General features: G+C 36.4%; 1 protein-coding gene across 10 annotated transcripts in view; it reads right to left on the bottom strand.

The window, feature by feature from the left end:
• Positions 1–26,154, bottom strand: part of PLEKHA7 (pleckstrin homology domain containing A7) — a 158,249-nt gene that overhangs the window by 97,304 nt on the left and 34,791 nt on the right. For 2 of the 10 annotated variants that reach the window (XM_009684731.2, XM_068944931.1), the window contains exon 1: positions 10,344–10,786. The exons of 5 other annotated variants lie outside the window; for them this stretch is intronic. In XM_009684731.2, the coding sequence (XP_009683026.2) occupies positions 10,344–10,414 (71 nt within the window). In that variant the 5' untranslated portion in view covers positions 10,415–10,786. Of the gene's footprint in view, positions 1–10,343; positions 10,830–22,031; positions 22,220–26,154 lie in introns of those variants that run through there. 3 more of the 10 variants (XM_068944934.1, XM_068944932.1, XM_068944933.1) reach the window with 3 other exon arrangements.

The raw sequence follows: 26,154 nt of genomic DNA, 5'->3' as shown, positions 1-26,154 counted from the left end.
CTGCCTAGAAAAGGAAATCATTTTCTGAAGACCTAATTCAGCCATCTGAGTTACATTTCTAAACCTGAACCTCAAAGTCTCCACAATCCATGGTATCTTCAGCAAGACACCAATAGTGGTAGCCAACATTTCATCAGGTTTTTATGAAGTATATAAACCTTTATGGCTTGGATCTGAGAATAATACCCTAACACTTACAGGGCTTCACTTTCCCAAATCAGTGGACTCGATCAGCAACGATTACTCCAGCAGAAGAGTTCTGGCTAGTATTCAAGCTGGAGTTAATATGCTGCATGTGATGCAATGAGAAGATGAATGAACTGTCAAGTAAAAATAAACAACACATGCAAATCCACACCTGGAAAAACAACCAGTAAAGAGGTAATAGTTTAAAAATAACATAGAGGAGAATGCATTCATGTATTGAGACTCTGATTCTTAGGGAAAGACAGACAGGCAGACAGACTGACAGAGAGAAAAAAACCACTTAAAGCTAAGGAGGCTTGTTAAGTATTGCTTTGAAGAAACTAAGGCCCAAACACTTCATGCAGCTCCTAGCCATTTCAGTACTGCAGCAAAAAAGAATAAATGCTGTAACTTGCTACATATCTATAACAGTTCTAACTTCTAAAAGTTCACAGTCCTGACTCAGAAAGTGGAGATTATGGGAGCAGACTTGTGAACTTTGATAAAACATATTCTACGTAACTTTAAGTTGACTCCAGAAGGAGGCCATATTGAGAATATTTAATATATCTTGAAATTCCTAAACTACACAGTGCAGTGACTTGATAGCAACTTCATTGTTTTAAACTACCCAAACATTTGGCAGCTTAGGTGTTAGGAAAAATTATATTTTAAAACTTGGAAAATTACAACATTTAAGCAACTCTGGTTTTCAGAACAGCTTGTGCTTAAAAATAAGGGACCTTTATTTGGGAGCTTTTAGTATCTGAAATACAGAAATCATGACCCCAGCAGGGTGAGAGTGGGCAGAAAAAGAATATAGAAAGCACAACAGAGTGAAATCAAGGACCACGGTGCATAGCAATAGAAAAGTTCACATTAGCAAATTTACTGCCGATTTGTCTAATGTTTTCAGCACATGGAAATAAGAGAGGCCTGGCAGACAGCAGCCATAAATCCACAGAAGAAAAATATTCTGTCAGTGAAGGAACATAAAAGACTCCTAGCAGGTATTGATAGATTAGTGCTACTTTTCTCAATTTGAATAATTCTGAATGGCAAACCAAGATTTACAAATTACAAGCTGACTCAAGGCCACAAACTCAATATTCTGCATTTTAAAAGATTTATTATCCACCTATGGTAACACAACAAAGGGAGAAAATAAACCTGCCTGTAAGGTTTCCACATGAATTTTTCTCTAGTCAAAATCTAAACAACGTGATTGCATCTTTCCCCCTCCAAAAGCTACATCAGTATTTCTGTTGTTGTTCAGACATCACAGAACAGGTCACAAAAGCTGGAGTTAAAGCAGAGGAGGTACCTTGTGAACACATCTGGAAATCATTCTAATTAAAGTCTAGTTGTTCTGCAAGACAATACACAAACATTTCTCTAACCCATACACACACCCCGACTCTTCTCATCAGTCTGAACAATTTCCACCAGAGAAACTCAGGAACAGTATTTCTGGATCGCTGACAACACTTGCAAGCCATCTTCCCTTGCATCACCCCAATGGAAAACAAAGGCACAATTAAAGAGGACAGGAGGGAGGGAAGGAAACAGCAAAAGCCAGAATTGGCTGAAAAAGACAAAAGGCAATTAACTTTTCAATACGATAATAGGGGAATAATTACTCTTGCACAGTAAGAGTTACAAACTCTGTAAACAAAGACATATTTCAAATTTAGAAATCTATGCTGAAGTCTTTTATCCAGTCAATAGCAGATAAGTGAAAAACAAATCATTTTTACTACAACCACATTTGAATAGACTGAAATGGAAGGAGTAACCTGGTAAGAAACCAGGGTAGGGACAGACCTAATGACACGTCTTAAAAACAAGAAAAACAAGCTTGAACTTGATGCAGTCTAACAGGAGAGCCAAGGAAAGAATTAAAAAAAAAAAAAAGTGACGTAGTTAAAGCAGCAGGCAAAAGGTGGACTACCTACGTGGGAAAGGGGAGAGGAAGCTACGAAGGAAGAGCGCTACTGAGCTCTAAGAAAAGTCACAGCAACCCTGCTGAGCCATAAGGGTTCAAATCAGAGGCTCTGTAAATTTTAGGGAAAAAGGGATAGGTCTTTAGCATTTTAGGCAAAGGGGCAGTGAAGTGTAGGCACAGCTGGAATTTGGAGAGTAAAAGACGACAGCAGAGATGATACTCCACTTCAGAAGAGAGCAGTAGACACAGAGAAGACAGAACTAATGTCAGCATTACACAGCGAAACTCTGAGAAGAAAAATCCGGAATTGTTACAGCAAGCAAAATTTAATCATAAAACATGCGAGAGACTCCAATGAAACAGACTGTCACACACCACCACCTGAAAACGACACAGGCCTTAATTTCTGACAGAGTGACAAAGTATGCTGTGCCACCTGATTCATGCTTCTGTCTACTGGTCACCTGGGGCTTGTCATATCCAGGACGGATACGTTAGGGAAGCAGGAACAACTTTACTCATGATTATGCACCACCCAGGCATCTTCCCCGTATGAGATCATAGTCCTCAGCCATTACAATCCTCCGCACGGTAACTGTATGTCTTTAGCAGAGGATTATTCTTCGCCTAAAGTTAGGAGTAAATGAAACCACTAACAATAGCTGGGAATCTGATGTAAATTTTGAAGCGTTAGCTTCATCACTGTTATCTGCATTTCAGCCATTTGATCAGTGTACACAGGCATTAGGATTCACATGCCAACAGGACTGACCTTTTGTTTGAAATAGTGACTTTAATTTAAGGTGGCCACCCTCAGCATGTGAGAAAATAGTAGTGTACTTTTGGTAAAGAACTGAAAAAAGTAGAATACGTACGTAACCATTTATAAATGTTCAAATTGAGGCTTATTTTTCCCAGGAAGATGTCCTTCAGCAAGATGTTTTCACCTAGAGAAATTCTTCTAATGAATTACAGGACTGCCTAAATTGGATCAACAATGTCATAAATCATACCTCAGTCAAAATAACAGCATTAAAAATGAAACTAAAAACAGTCTACATCTTACTTGAATAGATACTATCTGTAATTAGCAATTTGTTATAATTCAAGTATTAGCTGACACTTATTTAAATTTTTCAAATTAAATTGTATTGGTTTTTCTTTTCCTACAGTTAATTCTTGTAAAAAGAACACTTTTAAGCTGTGGCAATGTCCTTATTTCTGATTTAATAGGAAGCTTTGAATTTGCATAGAGAGGAAGCTTGCAGATTTGTTCCTTCCAAATTTTCTACCAACACTTCAGATTTTTTTTCTGCAAACCAAACTGTAACCAAATCCTGTAGTTTACATGTCTCAAATTGCTAACTAAACGCTGCACAAACCAGGACCTTTTCTAGGACCATCCTTTAAATTGCAGGATTTATTACGAGCCAATGTTTCTTTTACTAAGACTAGTAAGAACAGTATTTCTTCCTAGGCTCAGTTTCTAAGATATGCTCAAAGTTAGTTTTGATACTGCATTTCAAAAACAATCCATGAAGAACATACACTCTCAGCAGTGTAGCATGGTTCTCTGATGTACATTTTTCTACATAATCCAAACCGCCAACAACAAGAAGTAAATTTCAGAAAACTTTCAGATACATCCTCATAAGGATTTTTAAAGGATTCAAGAGGTATCTTATCCAGCTATCATAAGCTCTAAGAGATGCCATTACAGTTGTAAATCTTGGGAAGCAAACTACTGAAGAACTGTAATAATTCACTAATGTAATTCTGTAAGTAGATTAGTGAACTACCGAAGCAAAAACCTTAACAGAAAGAAGAGAAGCGAACAGAATTCTGAACATCCACTGTCACTGTGGAAAACAATGTTGTATATATGTACACCCACCACAAGCACTCTAGAACAGTTTTGTTTCAGAGCATACACGCAAAGATTCCTCTAAATGAGGACGGAGGATGCAAAACAGTCTAGAAAAATAAACTGCTTTTTCATGCAGAAATCCTCAGAAAAATTGAAGCATAAAAATTTTTAAGTCAGAATCTCTAGTTACACTAGACATTTTTCCTTTCTTTTAATGTAATAAAGAATGTTAGAAAATAGCTATTAGAATAAACTAACATAGAACTTGTTGTAACTGGTTCTGCTGGCCAAATATCAGTGCCATTAGAAGAAGAGCTACAATTAAATTTCTGCGCATAATGAGCTTGAAATAACAGGTATCACAAAGTAAACAAAAAGAAATAGTCAAAGTTTCAGTCAGAATTAATCATGAAAGTAAGTAATGCACATCAGAGCGATTGCTTTGCATCATACATAGTTTACACTTTGGTCTCCTTTTAAGGACGCTTAATAGACAGCGTTATTATGATGCTCTTATTTTTCCTCTTTTCTGACAGAATGATTTACAATGAATTGTTGCAATCTGCAAGTGCAATAATCTGATTACGTGCTTACCATGAAGCATAACCTGAGCCATGCTTGGAATCGAGGAAGAGACTTGAGGAGCCAGAAGATAAGGTGCATAAGCAAGTCAGCAGTGACACACGTGCCTAAAGAAGGCAGCAACCAATATTACTCAATGCAGGCGAAACTGGCAACACACCAGGGCGAACAGTTTCACAAGTGCTGTTTAACACTGGTGTAGCATAAAGGCACTTGCGGTGTCGAAAGTTTGTCCTGTAGACCACAAGGGAAGCACATCTGTGAATGTGCCCATCTACTGGCCGCTCACTTTTTAATTTCCAGTTAAGACCTGATGGATCACATGAAATTAAAAAAGTGAATAAAATAGACTAGGGGAAAAAAGGTGGTCGGGGGTAGGAGAGAAAGAAAAGAGAAGAGATTTCCCATACCAGAAACATTTTAAGCAAGAAACGCATTCTTACCTAGCACTACTTTTCAAAAAGAAGCGATGGATAAAACTGGTGCAGGAACTGCAACACTAGTCCACGTGCTAATCAGCACCTCTCAATCAGGATTTTGCACTTGAATCTTCTGGACAAAATTTAGAAATGGTGATCCTGCAACTTGCTTCATCTTTTACAGTTTTCCTATTATTTTGTCTTCGCAAAGAGCTGCCTGCACTTAAGATTTATTCCCTGCAAGCAAACTCTTTTTTCAAGTTCAGTCTTGCTTAATGAGTTACTTTTTATTATGTGAAGCTTTTTAATGTGTTGTTTGCTCTGTCAAGCCCAAATAACTGCTGACAGTCTAATCGTGGGGCCCCTTGGAAAAAAAGAAAAAAAAATTTTTTGCTTAAAAGCAATCTTTTTATTTGTCTATAAAGCAATTATATAAAATTTAAATCATTTTTATATTGAAGTAGCCTGTCCTCACAGAGGATATAATATACAAAGCTGTCTTCTTCAGATTTTGATCATTTTCTCTCCTATTTAAATCAGAATTTAATATACTCCTTTTCAGAAGTAAATGAGGTAGCTAGTAATAGAAGCACCAGCTTTCTTTACTAGTTCTTCTAGAGTATGGAAAAGGAATTTTTATCCATCTAAAGGGCAGACACTTCTCCCCTTTTCCCTCCAGTACAAAAGCTACGTATTATTGTAGGCATATCTAAAAATCAAATTCTACGGGGAAACATAACTTCTAAGGCAAGCCAGAATTTAGCACACTATATTCTTAATTATATTTTGTCAATTTGGTCAAAAACTTTGCCCTCCTCTTTCTCCTCCCCTCTCCCTACAAGGGAGGGAAAAGAAAATAGTTGTGAACCATAAGAAAGGACAAAAAAAATATAGAACATTTTACTCAGTAGATTTACTTATTCTAAGAAAATGAAAGTCTAAATCCTTGTCTTACACATGCGTACTTCTGCAGATTCAGAACAGTTGCATTCAATAGTTACGCAGGAGTTTGGTCAATGCTACTAAACAGACAAGTACATTAATACAACTTCTGCCCTTCGTGCTATTAATTCTTATTCGATATTTGCCTGAGCTCATGATTTCTCAAATATTTTAACTCAATTTGTCAGATTACGCTACAAAGCTCAGTAATTGTTTCATTCCTTTAAAAGCACTCGCTTTCTCCTAACACTCCACAGTACGAAGACTATCAAGATGTATACCTCTATCTAAAACAGAGCAGCAGCAAAAAAAAAAAAAAAATTAAATAAAGAAATGGGTGCTCATTAAATACTAACATTTGAAGTGGACAACGGAGAAAGGGCTCCCTCTTCAACAGAAGAGCAGCAGCTTAATGCTGCAAGATCTCTTTCCCCTTCCACAGTTAAGTATTAATCAATTTGTTCCTTAGTTTCAATTACAATAGCTTATTTAAAATAACACTATGGCAAGATATAGTCTGCATTAGTACATTTTGAACTAACCGCGCAAGCGTCTCCTCTTGAATTAACAAAATTCCACTTTTACAAAGGGCTGCAGATACTGATACTGGTTAGGCCGAAGGACTAAAACACAAACAAATCAACCCGCTCTACTCTAACTCTACTTTAACTACTTAAAATGATAAAATCCCTGGACTATGTTGACTGGACTACGTAGAGCAGCCATGTCTTGACCACTATGCATTTGTGCCAGAAATAACAATATTCTGTCTAGAGAGGAATCTTATTATTAACAATATCACAGTCCACCAGCAGAATTCCCAATTACACTGCAGAAACAGTGCATAGCTGAGACAGGATTGAGTTTTGTATTTACAGGAAAAAAAAAAAAAAATCACATCACTTTTCGTGTGAGGAATGCAGCATAACTCCTCCAAAATTATAGCTGTAAAAGCTGTCCTAGAAAAATCACACATCCATCAACATGCCTAAAAGTTACATTTCACTTAAAAATAATAGTCTGAAGAAATTATCTCATGGCAGTAACTGCAGAATTATCTGGCTCTACTCTGTCTATACAGTTGAAACTCAACTAAATATAACATAGAAGCAATACTCACATTTATTTTGGACTTGAGAGTGTTTTTGAGGCAAACACAAAAAGAACAACCATTTTCTAAAATGGCTACAATTAGCTAATTTCCCAATGGAACTGAAATCTTGGGCTTCTCTTGGCAAACATGACTAAGACACTACATTCCTTCCCTTCCTTTGCCACCTAAAACCACACAGAGCTACCTTCCTGCCCCCAGCAGCTTAGGGCAATGGGAAATTGTGGGCATTCTGAAGAAAGAGGCCTCTTGTCAACCTAGGGTAAACACAGGGCAGCGGGGGAAGAGCTACCATATAAAGTTTAACCACGGAATGTAGTTTTACATTTTGCTGTTACTTGTCTTAAACTACAAAAACCATAGGTAGTATTTTCTTTGAATTTGTCTCATAAAATCCAAATCTATTAAATCTGAGAATGATGAATTTATTTGAGGAAGTGTTTTCCAATCACTTGGAATACTATTTATAATGAATGTTTGGATTAGATCTTTTATGTGGTGGCATAGAACAAACAACAAGAAATTTGTAGCCAGTTTCAACATAAATGCTATTAATCCATAAAATTCTCACCGCTGTGATGAAATGTAATATAAATTTTGTCTGAATGTGGAAACGCTCCCAAGAAACTGCTGTTACGACTTGCATGGATACCAAAAATGAGTTACAATATGGCTCAAGAACAGTCACCAAGATAAACTCTTGAATTCTGTAATTCCGTAATTTACAGCCAACTATAAGACCATCCCATCCTGAGTGTCCTAGTTATGGAAACAGTACCTCCATCATCTCAAAGACAAAGTCTAATCAGTACAACGAGTAACCTTTAGAAAGCAATCAATGAACAAAATGCTGATGGTGTGGTCTGATGATAGCCTGTTCTGGGGAAGTACCTCTCCACAAAAATAACCATGCCAAACTTAAATGACATAAGTCATTACTCTCTTTACGTGTAACAGAAAACATAAGCCATTCCAAACACTCATGTAATTCACCCAGGCAACTCTGACCTCTAGAAAAACGAAACTTGTGTACCCAAAAGCTGAAGTTTTTCCACAACTCTGTTCAAGGCTATGGAACCATTAATTGCCTGCTATCCCAGATGCAGGCCAGATTAGATTAATATGTCTCTACTAACACACAAATTTAGCACGATGAATACTAATCCTCCTCACTCCATGGCAATCACAAACCACTTATCATAAACTGTAGTCTCACTTTCTGTTTCTTTTTCTGGAAAATGTTCATTCACCATAATGCGACAACTAGAATGGAATAAAAACCCTAATTCAGCCCGTCTCTGGAAGCTATATTAGTCCAGCCAGAAATGGCTGCATTTTACTACTTTGAAAGAAGATTTTGCACTGTGGAAGAACTCTAAAATGACTGCAGAAATACTAATTTTATACAGTTAGAGTTGTCAAGTTATCAGTGGTTGGACATTATGTAAAGAACCTCTCCTTACAGATACTGGAACAAAAACTATGTGGCAAAGTCAGAATGATTTTGTGATGAAAAGAAATAAATTCACCCAATTCTACATACGTAATACAGCATTTAATGATCTGTCTTGCAAACCACAGAAAGGATTCGTCTTATCTGAAAATTATTGAACATGACCTTAATTCACACGTAGAACAAATTTTTAAAAACAAGAAATGGAAGGAGAGAATTAAACAAACAAACAAAAAACAGTTAAATGATGGGGACCCAGAAGTTCAGTAACTTCAATTTTTTATCTTTATTCGCAACAGAAAGGTGAGGACTTGGAACTCACTCATGAGATTTCATCCTGCTCAGAAGCTAACTGTGGAAACAAGAGAGTTACCAGGTAGGCTGTAGGCATTCTGATCTCAAGGAGCAGGAACGAAAAGGTCAGTGTTTGACTAACGTACCTTTGGGAAGAGAAGGCTTTCACATCAGCTACCATTTACTGAATTTCTATATTCTTTGATTTCCAACTTATCCATGTCTATTATCATGTAAAAGGCCATAAAAAAGGAGAAAGGCTACCAGACTTCAGCATCCTCCAAAATTAGGCCAAATATCAGCAATCATGAGCAATCACTGTTGTTGACCTTAAATGGCTAACACTGGTTTCACTAGTACCTTGATCAGACAGCCAGGTAGCCCTACTGATCTTTTTTCTGAGGGGAAAGTAGAGATACAAATACGCAGATAAGTGCATGAATTTATTTCAAAAAATCACACAGAAAAGTGGTTAAATGAACAATATGTAGAAGCACCTTTGTTTCTATTCACAGACGATTCTTTACCACTGCAGCCTTACAAAACTAACCAGCACCACCGTACAGTCTACAGTTTATGAAGGTTATCTGCCGGGTACATTTTCTGGATATGAATATGTTAATTATTAACTTACTCTCTTAACCTACGCTTCAAATGTATTACAGAAAGATGAGTAATACCACAAAACTCCTGCTTCAACTGAGATTTTTCCCTCCCTTTGTTATTGTTGCAGGGATGAGAGGCAGAGACTTCAGATGTAGACATAATAAACAGAGATTACATTCCTTTATTAAGGTGTGCCGGAAACCTGAGATCTTCCAGCCACGGCGGTATTGTAACACGTTCCCTCTAATTATTATGCAGTATTACAGTCTTCCACAGTAGAAACAGTAATTCCATCATTAAAATTCAACCCTTGTTCTATAAAACTGTTCTACAGCACTTCTGGAAAGATTTTTTTAATAGGACTGTTGAACCAAAGAGATAACCAATGAGAAGCATTAAGCTTTACCACAACATTACCATTTATCACCTTTCCAAATGGGTACATTTTCTGTGAATTGTTAAATTTTAAAAGCAGAACTACAATAGAAATAACTGTCTTTATTCACCGTATGCAATTCTGGAAGGAAATACTTCAAATAATCCATGCTTCCATAAATCTGTGTGATAAGTTACAATTCCCAGCAACAGAGATATCTAATTCCTAATAAATTACTGAAATATCTGAATACATATCTCAGTTTTAAAATCTCTGGGGTAACAACTTAATTCTTCCAGGTAGCAACATTCTCAAAACATTTAGCATCTGAACAAATCAAAAACATTTGCTTTGAATAAATGCAGACTTTGAAAAACTAATTATGAAGTCAGGTACGAATCACTTAAAAACTGTATTTGTTTTTTTACCTCCTTAGTTCTACAATTTCATTAATTTTTTTCAGAAAGGAAAACAAATTTTTGTTTCTATTTGCAACACAAGCACCATGCTACAGCTTTATATGCAAGCACATTAAAAGATAAAACTTAAAACATGATATTACCTGCATGATACCTGGTAGAATGGATATCCTGGTAGAGGAACAGAGTTTGAAAATCCAGGCTGACTCGACATTGCCTTCAGGTATCGTATCCACTTAAATCACTTCCATATTCCACATGCTAATTCCTTACCAAAAAAACATGCCTGTGTATCCATCTGTACATTTGTTCAGAGCTAACTAAAAAAGAAACCAACTACATAGTCACAGGTCTTGAAAATTCTGACTGCACTTTAAACTGCCTCCTCAGTAGTGAAATTCCTAAAAGCCAACACCCTCATGACATCACGAACTACAAAATCATAAACATGCAGTTGTTTCAGTGAAGCAAGGACAGCCTGTTGTTTTTGACTCGACATAAAATCCTACACCGCATTCTTCTTGAAAGCAGAGTGCCTTTCAGGCTGGAGAAAGGCAGAAAGACCTGCTGTCTTAAACAGCAGCTCTGCTTTGGCAGTCAGCCAGCAACCAGCAGAACTTATTGCCAATGCCGCAAATCCCTCCTATCAGCTAATGAAGATCAAGACTGCAGGTGAAACATGACTGTAGCCTATGACAAGAATTTCCTTGAAAACGCATAAGATCCATGACCTTGACCTTAATGACAAAATTGTTTTTCCCCATTTCAGTTAAATGCACAATACAGACTACTGTTTTATCAGCAACATGAAATCACATTACTGCACATTACAGCAGCTTGAAAATCATTCTGAATTTTTTCCTCTGCTAGAAAAGAACCATATCACACTATACCCACACCTATGGGTAGACTGGAGGGAAGGACGGGAGGTGGAATCTTAAGCCACTGTATTTAAGCTGTTTAACACAGAAACAAAATTATGTGCGTGCATTCTAGTAGTATTTTACTGCAACGTAAATAAACCAAAGAAATATCAAAAACAAGATCTCTTGTGATATTCAGTACACAGATAAGTTACATGAGAGTTTATTTTGTGCATGTCTTCCTCAGGAAAGGAAAAGACAACAGAAAAGCAGGAAGAAATGCGAGTAGCCACAGTACAGCCTAGAGACATGACTAATGTCAAATAATGTCAAAATGATTTCATATCAACACTAACCTTACAGTAAAGAATTTGTACAGTGCCCTCACACGAAGACTTATTTACGTTTTAGCAAAATATTAAATAGGATAGATTTAAAAATGTGTTTCATTATCCATGGTAACTGCACTGGAAAACATAAAAACATTGGATTTAACGCATGCACATCATGATATATTATTTATATTTTACCTCTCAGTTTTGGGAACAGACTAAATCAGTTTCACTTGGTTTATTACAAGTTGCTAGTAAATATCTCAGTCATTAAGATAACGGTACAAAACTTTGTGGCTACTCCAGGTAACTTCTAAAGACTGACTTAAAAGAATGGGAGCTTGTTCTTCTACCTTAATTTTCTCTTAAATTTAAGAGTAAAACTGATCCCAACAAGGTGTTTGGTTTCGTGTTCAAATTCACATGTAATCAACTATTATCAACTATATCAACTATTTTTTTTTATACTGTTTGACAACACTATGAGGTTTTATGTTGCCTAACTAGTATCTGTCAGGGTATTAAAAAAAAAAAAGGGGGGGGGGGAAGGCTTTACTTGAGTAACTTGATACCAACATTACTGTTTTATCTCCACATGAAGACCAAAAAAAAAAAAAAAGCAATCAATCTCTTTTGAGGATTTGGTCCTCAAAAAATTGGGAATGCTTATCAATTAGCTCTGTAAACTATCAAACACAGAGCTCAATCAAGTAATTGCCTGTTCCTGCTAGCTACAACATGGGGAATCCCAGGCCGTTTCACACAATAAACACAACGTGCACTTGTATGCAGACTACTGCGCAGATTCCACAGGCCACCGTGGCACCCAGAAAGCACTCATTTCCTAAGTCCCATAAAAATGCCTGAATATTACAACAAGAAGAAAAAGTTTGCCCAGAAAAGAAATTTACTTTACTAGCTGAACTGATATGATTAGAAAATAAACAAGCTTTCGGGCAAATAATTCTGCAGAAGTTTTTATACCTCTCCTGACTGTAAAGATAAAGCTTGAAAATGCAATTCAAGCACAAATGATGTTGTGATATCAGCTGAATTTTACAAACAGTCTTGAAAAAAAAAATCTTTATAATCTCTCTCATGTACAGCATAGAGTGTTAATTCCAAAAACAACTACCCTCAAAAACCACACAGATAACCTCAATTAGACGGAATGGAATAGGTGATTTGGCCAGGCCCGGCAGGGTTTTTTCTTCCTCTCAGACGCGTACAACTTTTTGCTGTTACGGTAAACGCTGTTAGTTTTCATCCATGCTTCTATAGCTGTTTCTTGACGTATGGGACAGGGCCGTATCAGACATTCAGCTATGCTGCTGTGGCTGGACCTGACAAGTCATCTGGTGCATATGACCCTAACACAGGTAAATTTCCATCCTGTGTGTCTGCTCATTTTTTATTTGGTGCCTGCCTACACTGATAATCGCAGCATGTTAGAACCCCATTAACACATCTATCCAATAATTCTCACCACAGAATAATTCAGATTAGTGCCAGCCAGGATTTAGGGGGTTTCCATTGATTTGCTAGCTGAAGAGAACATTAGTGTTAAGTCATCAGACCAGAGGCTTACCAATGAGGAGTCTTAGGGTTGGAAATCAGTGAGATCACAATAGACAGACAAAACCTGAATTTAGGATGATCTTTACAGAGGCAGAACTCTTCATTTATAGTCATCGTACCAGTTCAGTGATTTGGAAACAGAAAGGGAACGTGTGGGTAACAGGGAGAGTGAGAGGAAGAGAAAATGTAGTAAGGACCAAAGAAAACACCACCACACAAGGATACATATCACTTATCTAGTGCCCCCTTAACTTCTTTCCACAAGCAAGCTTGATTATAACTACTTCTGGGATCCACATTTACCTGCCAAACACCATCACCAATAAAACAGACAAATGGGTTCAAATGGGTTTCATTCCAAATGCAGCCACGTTCATTTGAATTTTACTTCCGTGTTTTAGTGCCAAACAAACTCAGGGGGAAAAAAAAAAGACACTAGTATTGTTTGGCATAGCAGACTGTGTACTACCTACTTCTTTATATGAAACAAAACCAAACAAAGAAAACAGGTTTGAGGAACAAATACTATGTGCTCTAGAATTCAAAATAACCTTAATAATTAAGTAACTGACCGGCTAGCCATCACGGCGTTTAATGCTGCTAGTCGAAAATATACTTAATACGGTAACTGAGGTGTAACTGCACTTTAAAGAGCTAGGCTAAAAGACGGAGAAGAGCAAGTTTTGGGACTTTTTGTTGTTTTTTTTTAAACACAGTAAAAAGCTCATGACAATTTCCAGGTATTTCAGACAAGTAACGTTATTGGTAAATTAATGGAAAATAGTTTAGACTAAAAAGGCGAATTGAAGGAGAAATATACTAGTCTTATTACTGGAATCTAAATTAACGTCTTCAAATCTGGAAGTAAAAGCAGTTACATTGTACACAGCTAGTGACGATATATCAAAATGCACATAAAATGCTAGCATCCACTTAAAAAAATAGAATGAAGTGTCATGAAGAAATTGTTAACACCAATACTATCAATCAGTAATTTGCTCCCATGCAAAATGCTGTACTCTGTATTTTCCCCACCTGCTAAGAAATGCATTACAGACATTAAAATAGATAGAAAAAAATATAGGAGATGTAGAAAAAAATATTACATGGAGTTTGAAAATAACAGCATTCTTTACAAAGAAAATATTACAAAGATAGTTGATATAATGAATTGTACTTAGAAGATGCAATGGAAAGCTTTTCCTTTCTGTACGAAACACAAGAATAGGGAAACATTCAACAAGACTGAAGAAGAATGGTGAATTCAAAACTGATAAAGGGCGCTATCACTGAGGCTCCCAAACTCATCCAGAATCAAAGACTAACTGGACATTTACACAGAAAATAAAATTATCTAGAAGTGACAATAGAAAAATATTCAAAGGAAAGAGAACTTGAGAACAAAATCGTCACACTTTGGTGAATACACTCACTGCTAACTATCAGAAATTAGGAGAAAACATCCATCTGAGAAAGCACTGTTAACATCCTGTTTTTGAAGGACTTTGCACTCCTCTGAGGCAGGCTACTGACTCAAAAACAATGCGTGGTCTTCTCCAGATTCCCGACTTCTTGTTCAAACAACTGAACTAAGATCTCTTTTTAGCCTGGTTTCCTAAGAAAATTGAAATGATAACTACCATATTTGGGGGAAGAATCCTATTTGAACAAACTTTCACTTTCTTCTGAATCTTATGATCAATTTTAGTTATTTTGACAGATGAGTGGAGATCTAAAAGATAAAGATCTCACAAATTTCCTGACAACAGACAGTAGGAAAAAAAAAAAAAGAAATTATTGATCTTGTCAACAGAAAAACTATAGCCTGAACTCACCCTTCATTAAGCACCAAAAAAAGGACAGAAAGACGACTGGGAAAACCAATGCTCTGACCACAAAAAGCTTCCATAGAGTTTTAGACTGTGTTAGGCATCACAGAAAACAATTCTGAAACAAAACTGTTAGATAAACAGATGCAGAATCAGCAGGCTTATTGTTGTTTCCAGGTAGGTATACAGTTAAAAAAAAAAAAAGTAACCTCTAAAAGAAAACAGGCAACACATGAAGATGTTTGTATTTTAATTTCAATTAAACCAGATTCTTCAAAGCAAAAGACGCATTCACCTTTTACCTTCTCTCTTGGCCCCCTCCCAGGCTTTAAAATTTCCAGTTTACCTGCCCTCCTAATTCCCGGGGTTCTCTGTTTACCTTCCAGTAGCTTTCAATTCCTCTAAGCCCTCTTTCCCTCCTTCTCTCCACCTCCATGAACTATTTCCAGTAACAGGTCTTTAGTTAAGGCAGCTTTCTTAGCATATACATAGCACTATTCAGGTACCTCTACTTACAAGCTCGTTCAGCTTGACGGTTCATTTATCTAGCGGAGATATGGCTGCCTATTACCCACCCTAGTCCTCTATCAGCTTTACAACATTCCCAGTTAGAACTTTTAAAAAAAAAAGTCAACTTTCTACAGTTAAAGAGCACATAACAGCCCTTAGGTAAGGGTGGCACACTTCACAAAGATACAAGAATTTCCCCAAAATGTCTCCATGTCTTCCCACCTTACTTCCGTGCCTCACAATCTGCAAAAGGGTTGCTTTGAAGCTACTTGCAACATGTGAAGTTTTTGAGAAAGGCACGTTTTGCAATATGAAATGCCAACGCACTCCTCTCTGCAACCATACAGGCTGGAATAGGAGAGGAAACTCCTTAAAGTAGAAGAAAGAGGGCCCTGAAGAGTAAACCGTCCAAAACTTAAAAGATTTTATTTCTATAAAGGATTAGTTCTTTGAGGGACAGAGAAGTACAATGACCTGCAAGATAAAACTATAGCTTTATTTTAGGAACAGATACGTTTTTGCATCCAGAAGGTTAATTTTAAGATGTCATAAATGAAAGCAGGCAATTGTATGTTTCATTCCATGCTCCTCTTCAGAAGCACATTCTCAAACTACAGGCTTTTCCCTTCAATATCAGGGGTAGTATCAGAACAGAATAGTGGCCCTGATTTAAGACTAGTTGTTCTCCAGAGGCCAACTTCCATGTGTTTTAAACATCATTCCAGGAATCAGTCATTAAAAACACATACTAAAAAGCTAAATACTACTTGAGGTAAAATGAACTTTATTTAAAGGGCATACCAGATTCAGAAGAATTCCACAAAGTATACTTAATTTTGCTTCTTGGATTTAAAAAAAAAGTGTGGTTTGACCATTTCTGTACGAGCCTGAAACTAGCTCTAAAAAATTCCTACATCTGAAACAAAACCTAGAATTATTTCTAAACATTTGTGAATTCATAGTGGAGTTACTGGGACTCATGTGCCAGCTTACTGCCTTCATCATTCCATACATTCTTACCTGAATTAAGAAATAATAATTTTTAACGTATTTTTTCCAATCCAGAACAAAAGTTATCAAATTACTAAATTCTTATCTAAATGAAATTAGATGTTTTCAGCCCAAATTTGAAGACTGCTTTTAGCTACTTTACTACTAGACAGACTGTAGAAGATGCTCAAAAAAACCAACAGAGTCCTGACTTGAGAGACACTAAACAGCATTATCCAAAAGTCCTAATTGGTAAATGCAGTTACAGTGCAGTCTACACACACAGCCTCCATAAATCTGACAAGTTCTAATTCTATATCAAGTAAAAAATCACAGTCCCTGGCAAGTATTATACTTAAGAACCCATGCCTGCTCTACTTGGCTGTGCATGCTGATTAGTACTTGAAAGCACGTCATCTTGGCCTTTGTGCCCAAACTGGAGATGACACTCTTCTCCCTCCCACCCCTGTTCCACTCTTTCTGGATCCTGCCACTCCCCATTGTTATAGGCAGCTTGAGGCTTCATTCCTTTCACGCTCCTCTGGATACTCAAGACATTAATATTGCCAGCATCCCTCTATCGTAATGTCCCATGGGACCTACAGAAACCAGACTTTAGCACACTACTCTGTCCAATCCATCAATCTCCCAGCGTTACCGTGAGCAACAGAGAAAAGCCTGGAGGGCCGCATGGAAGCACGTACCAGCAGCAACTCTGCCCCATTCAAAAAAAGTACCCTTTAGGATGAAGCAGGTTCTTTGTCCAAGGTTAGTAGAATAATACTGTTTACCACTGTACCTCAAAGCAAAAGGTATGTAGTCATATGTAAAACCCAGATCAGTGAAGAGCCAAAACAGAAGCTCTTATGTCCAGAAAGAATTATCATCCACATAGTTCTTGTGTAATAGCAAGTTTTACGCTCCTGTTTCCCTATTCCTGCAACATAATACCTTTGAAGATTTTCTGATGAAAAATAACACTCAATTTCTGTTTTCAGTTACAACATTTATTTTCTGCTAACTTGTTTATTCTGAATGTAGAAGGCCAGATGGGCAGCTAGGAAATTGGGAGTGGAAAAACTAAACCCAAAGGTCAAAATTTAAAAGGTCAAAAAAAACATTTAAAGAGCCTTGTGCCATAAATACCAAAGAATTTTATTGGACAGAATTATTTCACTTATTCTAGACCGTGGGTATCTTTAACCACCAGATGTTTTACTGTCAACCATGAATTTTCAATGGCTTTCACAAAAATTCCATGATAGTAAACTGGAACTGAGGTCAGTAAACAGCAATCTTAACCTATTTTTCAGATAACCAACACATGCTTCTCGAGCAAGTGTTCAGGTAGACTGTTCACGGTGGCCAAAGATTTCCAAGATACAGCTTCACGAGCAACCAAAGAAAGTTGGCATCCTGCCTATTAGAGAGATAACCCTATCTGGTTGAACTGCAACAGTGAATCTTCCTGTCTGCAAACCTATAATCACAAGTTGCTAAACAGCCAGATACTGTTCTCAGCCAGGCCATTCTGCCCTACAGTTGGGTAAATTGGTCCACAGCAATTTGCAGAATGAGTGAGGAAAAATCCCACTTGCCAACATAAAGCTTCAGGATACCTGCTGGGGCAGAAGAATACCTGAGCTGTAAATTAATCTGGTGCATGTCATGAAACTTCACAGAGGAAAAGCCACCGATGGTGACATAGATAAGAACGGGTAAACATCCTCCTTATGACCTTGCTAGCCTCTCCAACAGCAACTCCAGCTGAACCAATCAGCCACAACTAACCTGCAACTGGAAACTACTAACTTCCAGAATTCAACTGCCGTGCTATCAACAGTCAGAGGTGTATGTGCATGCTGTTTATTCGGTACCTGCTGAGGTAGATGAACTTTGCGCCTGGACAGTCCGTATTGTACATCTCTGAACTCTAACTTGCCAGCAATTACTTCAACTTTGGGTTCACGGTCTCATCCCCAATGCAAGCAGAAAATGAGAAACTCCATTAGCAGCTTCCTTCTGTATCAACCCCACGACCCTTGCCCAGGACACAGAGTAAACATATTTTCTGGCCACACTCGTACTCATTACTCATTGCCAGCAATCAGTCATCTGTCAGCAAACTAAAAGAGAGAAACCTCTGTTGCTGGAAAGCAAAAGCTTCACAGGCCACAGCACAGGTTATGATGCTGTGTTTCATCACATGAATCTGTTCAGCCTAGCAGTTCCCTCATGCTGGCTTTGGAAGTAAGTGGCCAGGGACTAAACACCTCCTTCCCCAGCCCTGCAGCATATACAAAGCAGTGGGGCTGTCACCCACAATGCACCAAGGAAGTTCAGGGCTGGTATAAAGGTCTAGTGGAGAACGGCTCCAGCATCCATGTGCTTGAAAACCAGGACTACCAGAGCTGCAAATCTGCCAGCAGCACTTTTGGCCAGAAAGAGTGGAGAATTCCAAAAGAAAATAAAACCAACCAAACAAACAAGCCCCAAGCTAACTAGAATCCCACCTAGTTCCTGGCAAAATTTCAAAATTGATCCATCTGTACAGTACTTTTCCAAATAGCTCCATAGAGCACAGATTTTTACAGCATATACTAGCTACCGTCTATCTTCCAAATATCATTTGGAAGTGACAATTCTCTTTTCTGTACACTGCACCTCTAAACATAAGAGTGCAGATCTTGTCTGCTGTGGAATCAGTAGCTGTGTCACATTTCATTCAAAGCAAATTATAGACTCAAATTACATTATCTCACTGTATGAAATATTCTAAATTTAAGACTATGAAATTAACTTATCTAAACTTTTAAAAAGTGTTATTTTTGCATTTGTGAAGACATGATATTACAATATAACAAATACGCAGGGTCTGAAATGGAATTAAGCTAGTTTATGCTACTTCAAAAAGAAATATACTGCATTAGAAACAAGTATTTGCTGCTAGGTGACATGAGAATATCAAACAGAAGACTAAACAAAATGATTGCATAAAAAAGTTGAGTCAGTCTAATAAGCTTTAAAGGAATAAACTTTTGATAAAAACTAATGGGAAACACAGTATTTCACTGAGAATGGATGCACATAAATGGGACTAAAGTGATTAAATAAGAATAATCATTTTCAAATATAGGTAGAAGCCACTGGCTTTTGGAATGCTGATACTATAGCAATTTTTAGAAATTATTTAGAATTTAGAAGACAGCTCTGGGTTCCTCTCTACCATGACTCAAATAAATCTTAATTTACTTGAGCTCCCAGAACATACAAGTCTGTCTTTGCCACAGACACACTCATATTAATAGATTAAACAGATGCCTACCTAATGGCATCCAAACTTCAGGTGGCTGCCCCTGCATGAGGGGCAGAGTACATAACGTACGTTTCACAGGCTTGCAAATAAGGAAGGCTGAGTCTGGTTTTTGATCTTCAGGATAAATCAGACAAAGTTTTCTGTGTAAAAAGAACGTCATAGTAGGTTTGGGGTTTTTTTTGTTTGTTTTTTTTAAACCTTAAAGGTACATCTTTTATGTTGAGGGCCCTGATAAAAGCTACTTACTCAAAATTGTTACTAATAAGTTAACTGTAAATAATGTATTGTAAATTGTGCAAATCACATAGAAAGATAGAAATCACATAGATTATAGAAAAGTTTTACAATTTAACACAAATTAAACTCAAATCATTTCACTTTGAAGTTCATAATGTGTGTAAAATTAAAGATGCCTCAAATGAAAAAGAGTAAAAAGAAACTGTAGGGTGTACAAACCCCTAAAGTCAGGATGATAAAGAGAAACATTCCCAAAATAAGCTTTCCTAATTAAGGCTTCCAAATCAGAGCTGGCTTGCATTCAGTTAACATCACTGTTACAAGTAATCTGAAATATTCTTGATAAAATATTTTTAGTATTGCCGCTGTTCGACTTCAGGATACTCAAACCAGCTGAAGGTCATTATGAGGATGAAGAAAAAGAAAATAAAGTCAAGCTCAGACAATGAAAGGCAACAAATTCATCCCCAGAATCACACACAAAATTGAGAGCTTCATTTTCTAAATCAGTTAAAGGTTATTTCTTTGTTTATAACTATCTTAATTTATTATAATCTGAACATTAAAAAGAAACAGGCCAAACTCATCTATCAGTTGTAGTATTAAGTCTAGTGAATTCTACTGATTTGTCCCTACAGGCACAGCTGGACTTCTAAAAGCAGAGTGGATATTTTTTGCTTGTAAGATAGAAAGGTTGTATACATAGCTTTAAACAAGTTTTTGTCATCTCAGTCTCCCTGAAAAAAACATTTCATTTGTTTAAGTAGACAGATGGCACTATTCATTCTGCTTATATTTGTTCACTGCCCCCTAAAAGTTTTAATTTATATAGCAAAACATTTTCATTTGGTAGGTCAATTCATATGCCAGTAAACAGCAGAACTGGAGTTAAATCTAACCTATTCTCTGAAATTTAAATATTTCGTACTCTTCTTTTTCAACTGTCAACTGTTTAACTCTTCATTCTCTTTTGGTATAAGAACTAATTTTATTTAATTTTGATATATTCTTTGTCATATCACTTTAATCTCAGAAAACAAATCATGCTCATGAATGCTTTAAACTGCTATGCTCTTTTGACTGTCATTATAATACACACTCTTGAAATAGAGGAAATTAAACTTAACCATGAAATAATGCAGTATACAACATCTAATCACAGTCACACTTTAAAAAAAAAAAAGTAAATGGGCCACATAAAATTCTAAAAGAACACAGATTTATAGAAACTAAAAAAATTAAACATGCAACAGTACTAGGGATGTCCACATGCAAGGGAAGAGGGGCCACGTGCTTTCCAAGGACATGGGAAGCACTACTGAACAAAACGAAAAAAAAACACCTATAACACGACCAGGATCTCCCCTTAACACATACACTCACAAACATATACAAATAAAAGTGATTAATTATATTTTAATTCATCTTCCAAATCTTGTAAAATTAATCATGTTTGCAACAACTGAGTAACCTTAGGTTCTCTGCCAAAAAGTAAAAAGCTATGTTTCTTCTCCTGAGAAGGACAAAGATAAAAAAAAAAAAAAATGTAAAGGATGTAGGCTCAAACCTGGAAAACAATACGACTTAGTCACTGTAAGCAGCAGCTAGATATATTCCAAGATAAGGCGTGTTTTCATTGAACTTTACAACTGAGCTTCTGATTGCTACAGCAGTCTACTTCAGAAGGCATTAGAAATACTTTCACTCTCTGCATCACTTTTAATAAAACCCACTTAAACACTTTTGAAATAACGAAAATAATTATTCTGTTTGATAAGAATCAATCATCAGTGTGAAGGCAAAGTCCGCAACGAGCAAGAAACAACCCTACCCTTCTCATCAGTATCTTTCCCAAACATGGAATGCAAGTACTGCGAGACACTCATAGCATTAACAGTATGTGCCAGGAATATCCAACACAAACTGCCCTAATTATTCCAGATAACGGTCCTCAACCTCCAGGCAGGTACTCTAATCACAAAATGAACTTTGAAAAACATGGCACTAAATAAACACTGCACATTTAAAGTTACAGGATGGAAAACTCAGAAAGATTGCTAAGAGATCACTACAAAATTCTTACATTATCTTAGGCATTTAGTACATAAAACACAGGAAAACAGAGGGTTTGAAATGAACTATTACAATCTTCTTGCAAGGACTAAACAATACATACCTACGATAATACTTTTTCACAGCAGTGTTTACGGACCATCAGCTTCAGTCAGTCATTAACCATTCTCACGATTAAGCCTGAAGTGTTGATAAGCGCTCAAAAGTGAAGCACAGTCATTAAAAGGACCAGGCTTCCCCTCTCCCTGTTTGCTGAAAAAATTTCATTAATGCCTTCACTCCTCTTTCTGCCTAGGGGAGGAAAGAAAGGGGAGGGAAGATTAGAGCAGAATACCGCCTACCACACCATCATCATTATTTCCACCCAACAGGTCATCTACACGTAGAAAAAGAACTAGAACTGTTTTAAAAAACAGTTTAGATTTGTTTCTCTTAAGCCAGTACGAGCAAACATACCTGGCTTGTTTTACGTAACTGATGCAAGTTTAAACACTTGACGTTGGTTGATTTTACACCAATTTTAAAACTGCTTGCTCCTGGAGATGCCCTAGCATGACCACATCCATTTAGCGCTATCATTCGTTCCTGCATTTATTCAAGATAAAGGCAATATAAATATCAAATGCTAAAGAAATTGTTTATAATTCCAATATTATTTCCTAGATTATTCCTAAAAACAGGAGATTGACATTTTAATGGAGTTAAATTATTTTAGTTAATTCTCCACATTAGTCCTTGGCCACACAGCTTTCGTTGCTGAGACAACAGAAGCTTTGCATAATTACATTTGCAAATAATCATTTTCTGCATTTCCTTCCATCTAGAACAAGTTAATCATCTTGTTATATGAAGCCAAATTAAATATCACCTTTCAAGAAAACATCACTCTCCAGATTGACGACTCTAACCAATGCCGAAACAGCTACCGCAAGCACGATTTTAACGGACGTTCTTATAGAACTGGAACGCTTTTGGAACAGCTGGACTAAATCTGTAGATTTCTTCTCAGACACACGAAGCAAAAATCTCTTCAGTTTTGTGAGGTATTAAATTTATTAAGAGAGGTCTGAATCCTACTTTAAAGTAACCAAATTATCAGAAATTACTATACTTTAAAATTGTTTTAAGTCAGGGCCTCGAAAAAACAATCAATTTTTACTCATCACAAAAGGATTTATTTTCCCTTCGCTTAAAGATGTTTAAAACTTTTCTGTAAAACAAGCACACAAACCAATCAAAAAACTCGCAATGTAACTGCTCTTGGTAAGTTATGTTACTCTGTCTAAACAGCCCCCGTTAAAATAATTATCTAACATTTTATGTTAATTGAGGTCGTTCACAGTTTCTATTAGGATCTGCCTTTAAGCTCTTCCCAATATATCTAGTTACAAGAAAAGTGCCTTATTTTCTCTTTTAAAAAAAAAATTGTTCATTTAAACCACATATAATGAAACCAGCATTCTTTGAGAAATTCAACATATTCCCTGCCATTTTTATCAAAGCACAGAAGGTGTATTTTATATGAATTCTGCTATGGTACAAATATACAGAGCCTTTGTGAAAACAAACCATTTACAATCACACAACTAACCTTCTTTCCATATTTGGAAATAGGAGGTTATTTATCACGAACTCACTGCTTTGGCTTTACTCTCATCATTGAGACGCTCTTCACAGCTCCTTTACTTCACAGTTAATTGCAGGTACTCACAAAGTTTATTTAAAAAAAACAACCCACTGACCTCCGCTTACTACAAAATATTTTAGGCTGGAATCATAATATGAATTAGTCGTCAAACTTACTTTTGCTTTTAAATAATGTTTATATGATGTTACTTCACCAAACGTGTCCCAGATAGTCCTTCCTAAGGATATACTAAAAACAGGAAGAGGCAAACAAAAGGCTTAGAGTAACATCAGGAACAAACTGTAGTATTTCAGTTACGCAGTGCTGACAAACTTTTACTATATGCAAAAGTAATACTAATTACGTACATAACTTTACACCACTTTCCACGTTATTCATTCCCACAAACTAGAAATGGCAGAAAGGGATGAATGCCTTTTTGCAGTGCTGCCTCTGCAATTGATGCAATCCCACTTTCCCGTCCTTCCAGTCATTTTTCAGAATCAATCATAAATGCCTTGTCCATATTGAGCCATCAGTAATATAAATTCTCACAACCTTTGGCCCCAAGGACTTCTGTTACCTATAGAAATTTTGATGAACACATCTGCTTAATATTGTTTCTTAGATTGCCATATCCAATTATTTTGGGCAGTCAAGCAACCGCTCCTCTTCCTAGCCTCTTCCTGTTCTCCCTGCCACAACTTCACCATCCTAGGTGACTTCCTCTCTTTTTCTGCTCTCTTGTGATCTCCAAGGTACTTTAGTTTGGCAATCATCTATAGCATTAAATTTGCCCATCATAGGCACTTGCAAATGCCTCTTTTGTATTTAAAGAAAAAAAAAATCCTGGAAACGTTTGGAAACAAATATGGAAAAATTTCTTGTCCACTGGTTTAAGTTTTATTTTGGCTTTGTGGGGAAATCTTAAGTTTAATTTCTTTACTATTCTTTGAAAGTCTGAATCATCTCATTATCAAGAAATACATAACTTTTTGCATACTACTTTTAATTTCTAAAGGAGAACAGTTGATAAATATACTGTAAAAATCACGTGAAACATGACCACCTCCACCTCAGATAAATTAACTTTACTTTCCCACAGCATTTAACTACAACAAGTTAAAGACCTCTAGTACAGCTAAATGGCTTTCTCCCTTACAAAAAAGGCAGGGGGGAGGTAGGGGAACAGAACAGTCTTTACACTGAAATGATGAAAAAAAGTTAAGCATAAAAGCTGATACAACTTTCACATTTCCAAAGGGCTACAATAATAACTTAATAGTTTAAGTCTCACTTCTATGGGATCTGTGTTATCAGTGTCCTTCAAAAGCAAAGGAACAAGATTATAAATAGCATGCATGTGATTATTTCTGGATCCGTTTTCCTGTTTGGATCATGTCACCTAGGGGGAAATACATGAAAAGAAACGAATCCAAGGAAGCATCTTGAAAGCCTTTTCGGCCTATAGAAAAGTTGGAATAGTTCAGGGAGGTGCTTCTATGTTTTTAAAATAACATTAGAAAGACTAGGATAGTTTTAAAAGGAAAACGTGACTGAGAGATATTTATAGAATACTGAATATAATGAAACAAAAAGCATCAAAATAAACCCACCTTATCTGTGATAGAAAAGGAAAAACTCAAAAAAAAAAAAAAAAGCAGTGCCCTGTGAGATGTAATAATCAGCCTGTTAAATACATAGCTACAGAATAAGAGGATCGATTTATTTATCCAAAACATGCTATTAACTCTGTTGGTACGTTCAAGGAAATTTAAAAGTAGCTTCATCAGTCTTAATTTAAAATTGTCTATATAATAAAATGAGCACCTCTGTGTAGAAGCAACTACTTGCAATACAATTTCCTCCTGATGGCAGCATAAGCCATTCTGATAAAGTAATAAATGACCACATACATTCTGATATGCAACAGTAAGATTTAACTGCTCCGGAAAAAAATTTCATTATTTGTAAACTCCTCCCACACCCACATAACCATTTCTATACTGTTTTACAGTCGCCTTATTTGGTCCCCAGGACTCCTTGGAAACATTATACTACTTCACACATACAGTTTACCAAGAAATATGAGTTACTGCACTAAGGAATATTTAGACACGTGATGCATAATTTTATGCATCTACCCCACAGACTTTGTATTGCTTAAAAGCTCTTTTTTTTTGAAAAGTCAATGACAACTACAGAATCATTGCGTTTGCATGAGTCACATCAGTTGAGGCCGCACTCAAGATCTATGAGGGTCAGATGAACAATTTTCCCTTTTTCTTTTTTTTTTTTTTTTTAAATCATTCTGCATTACAAAAAGGACAATACTATGACTGCAAATACTCAGTGATTTTCTTAGAAGTAACAGTAATTTAAGAACTGCCAGAATAACTAACTGCAAGGATTCTGAAAGTCTTATTTACTGATCTTCCACAGTATAAAAGTGACAAATATTTATAGCCAGTAGTATAATTTTATAAGATATGAAATTAAACCAGCTCTATAGCTGCACAGATTTCAATTTACAAAATATCTATATATATATATTAATATACTTACAATATAATACCTGTATTAATTAAGTCTGTGCTGA

Source organism: Struthio camelus, chromosome 5 (genome assembly GCF_040807025.1).
Source record: "Struthio camelus isolate bStrCam1 chromosome 5, bStrCam1.hap1, whole genome shotgun sequence".
In the NCBI taxonomy this organism is placed as follows: domain Eukaryota; kingdom Metazoa; phylum Chordata; class Aves; order Struthioniformes; family Struthionidae; genus Struthio; species Struthio camelus.
This window is presented reverse-complemented; position numbering and strand designations above follow the sequence as displayed.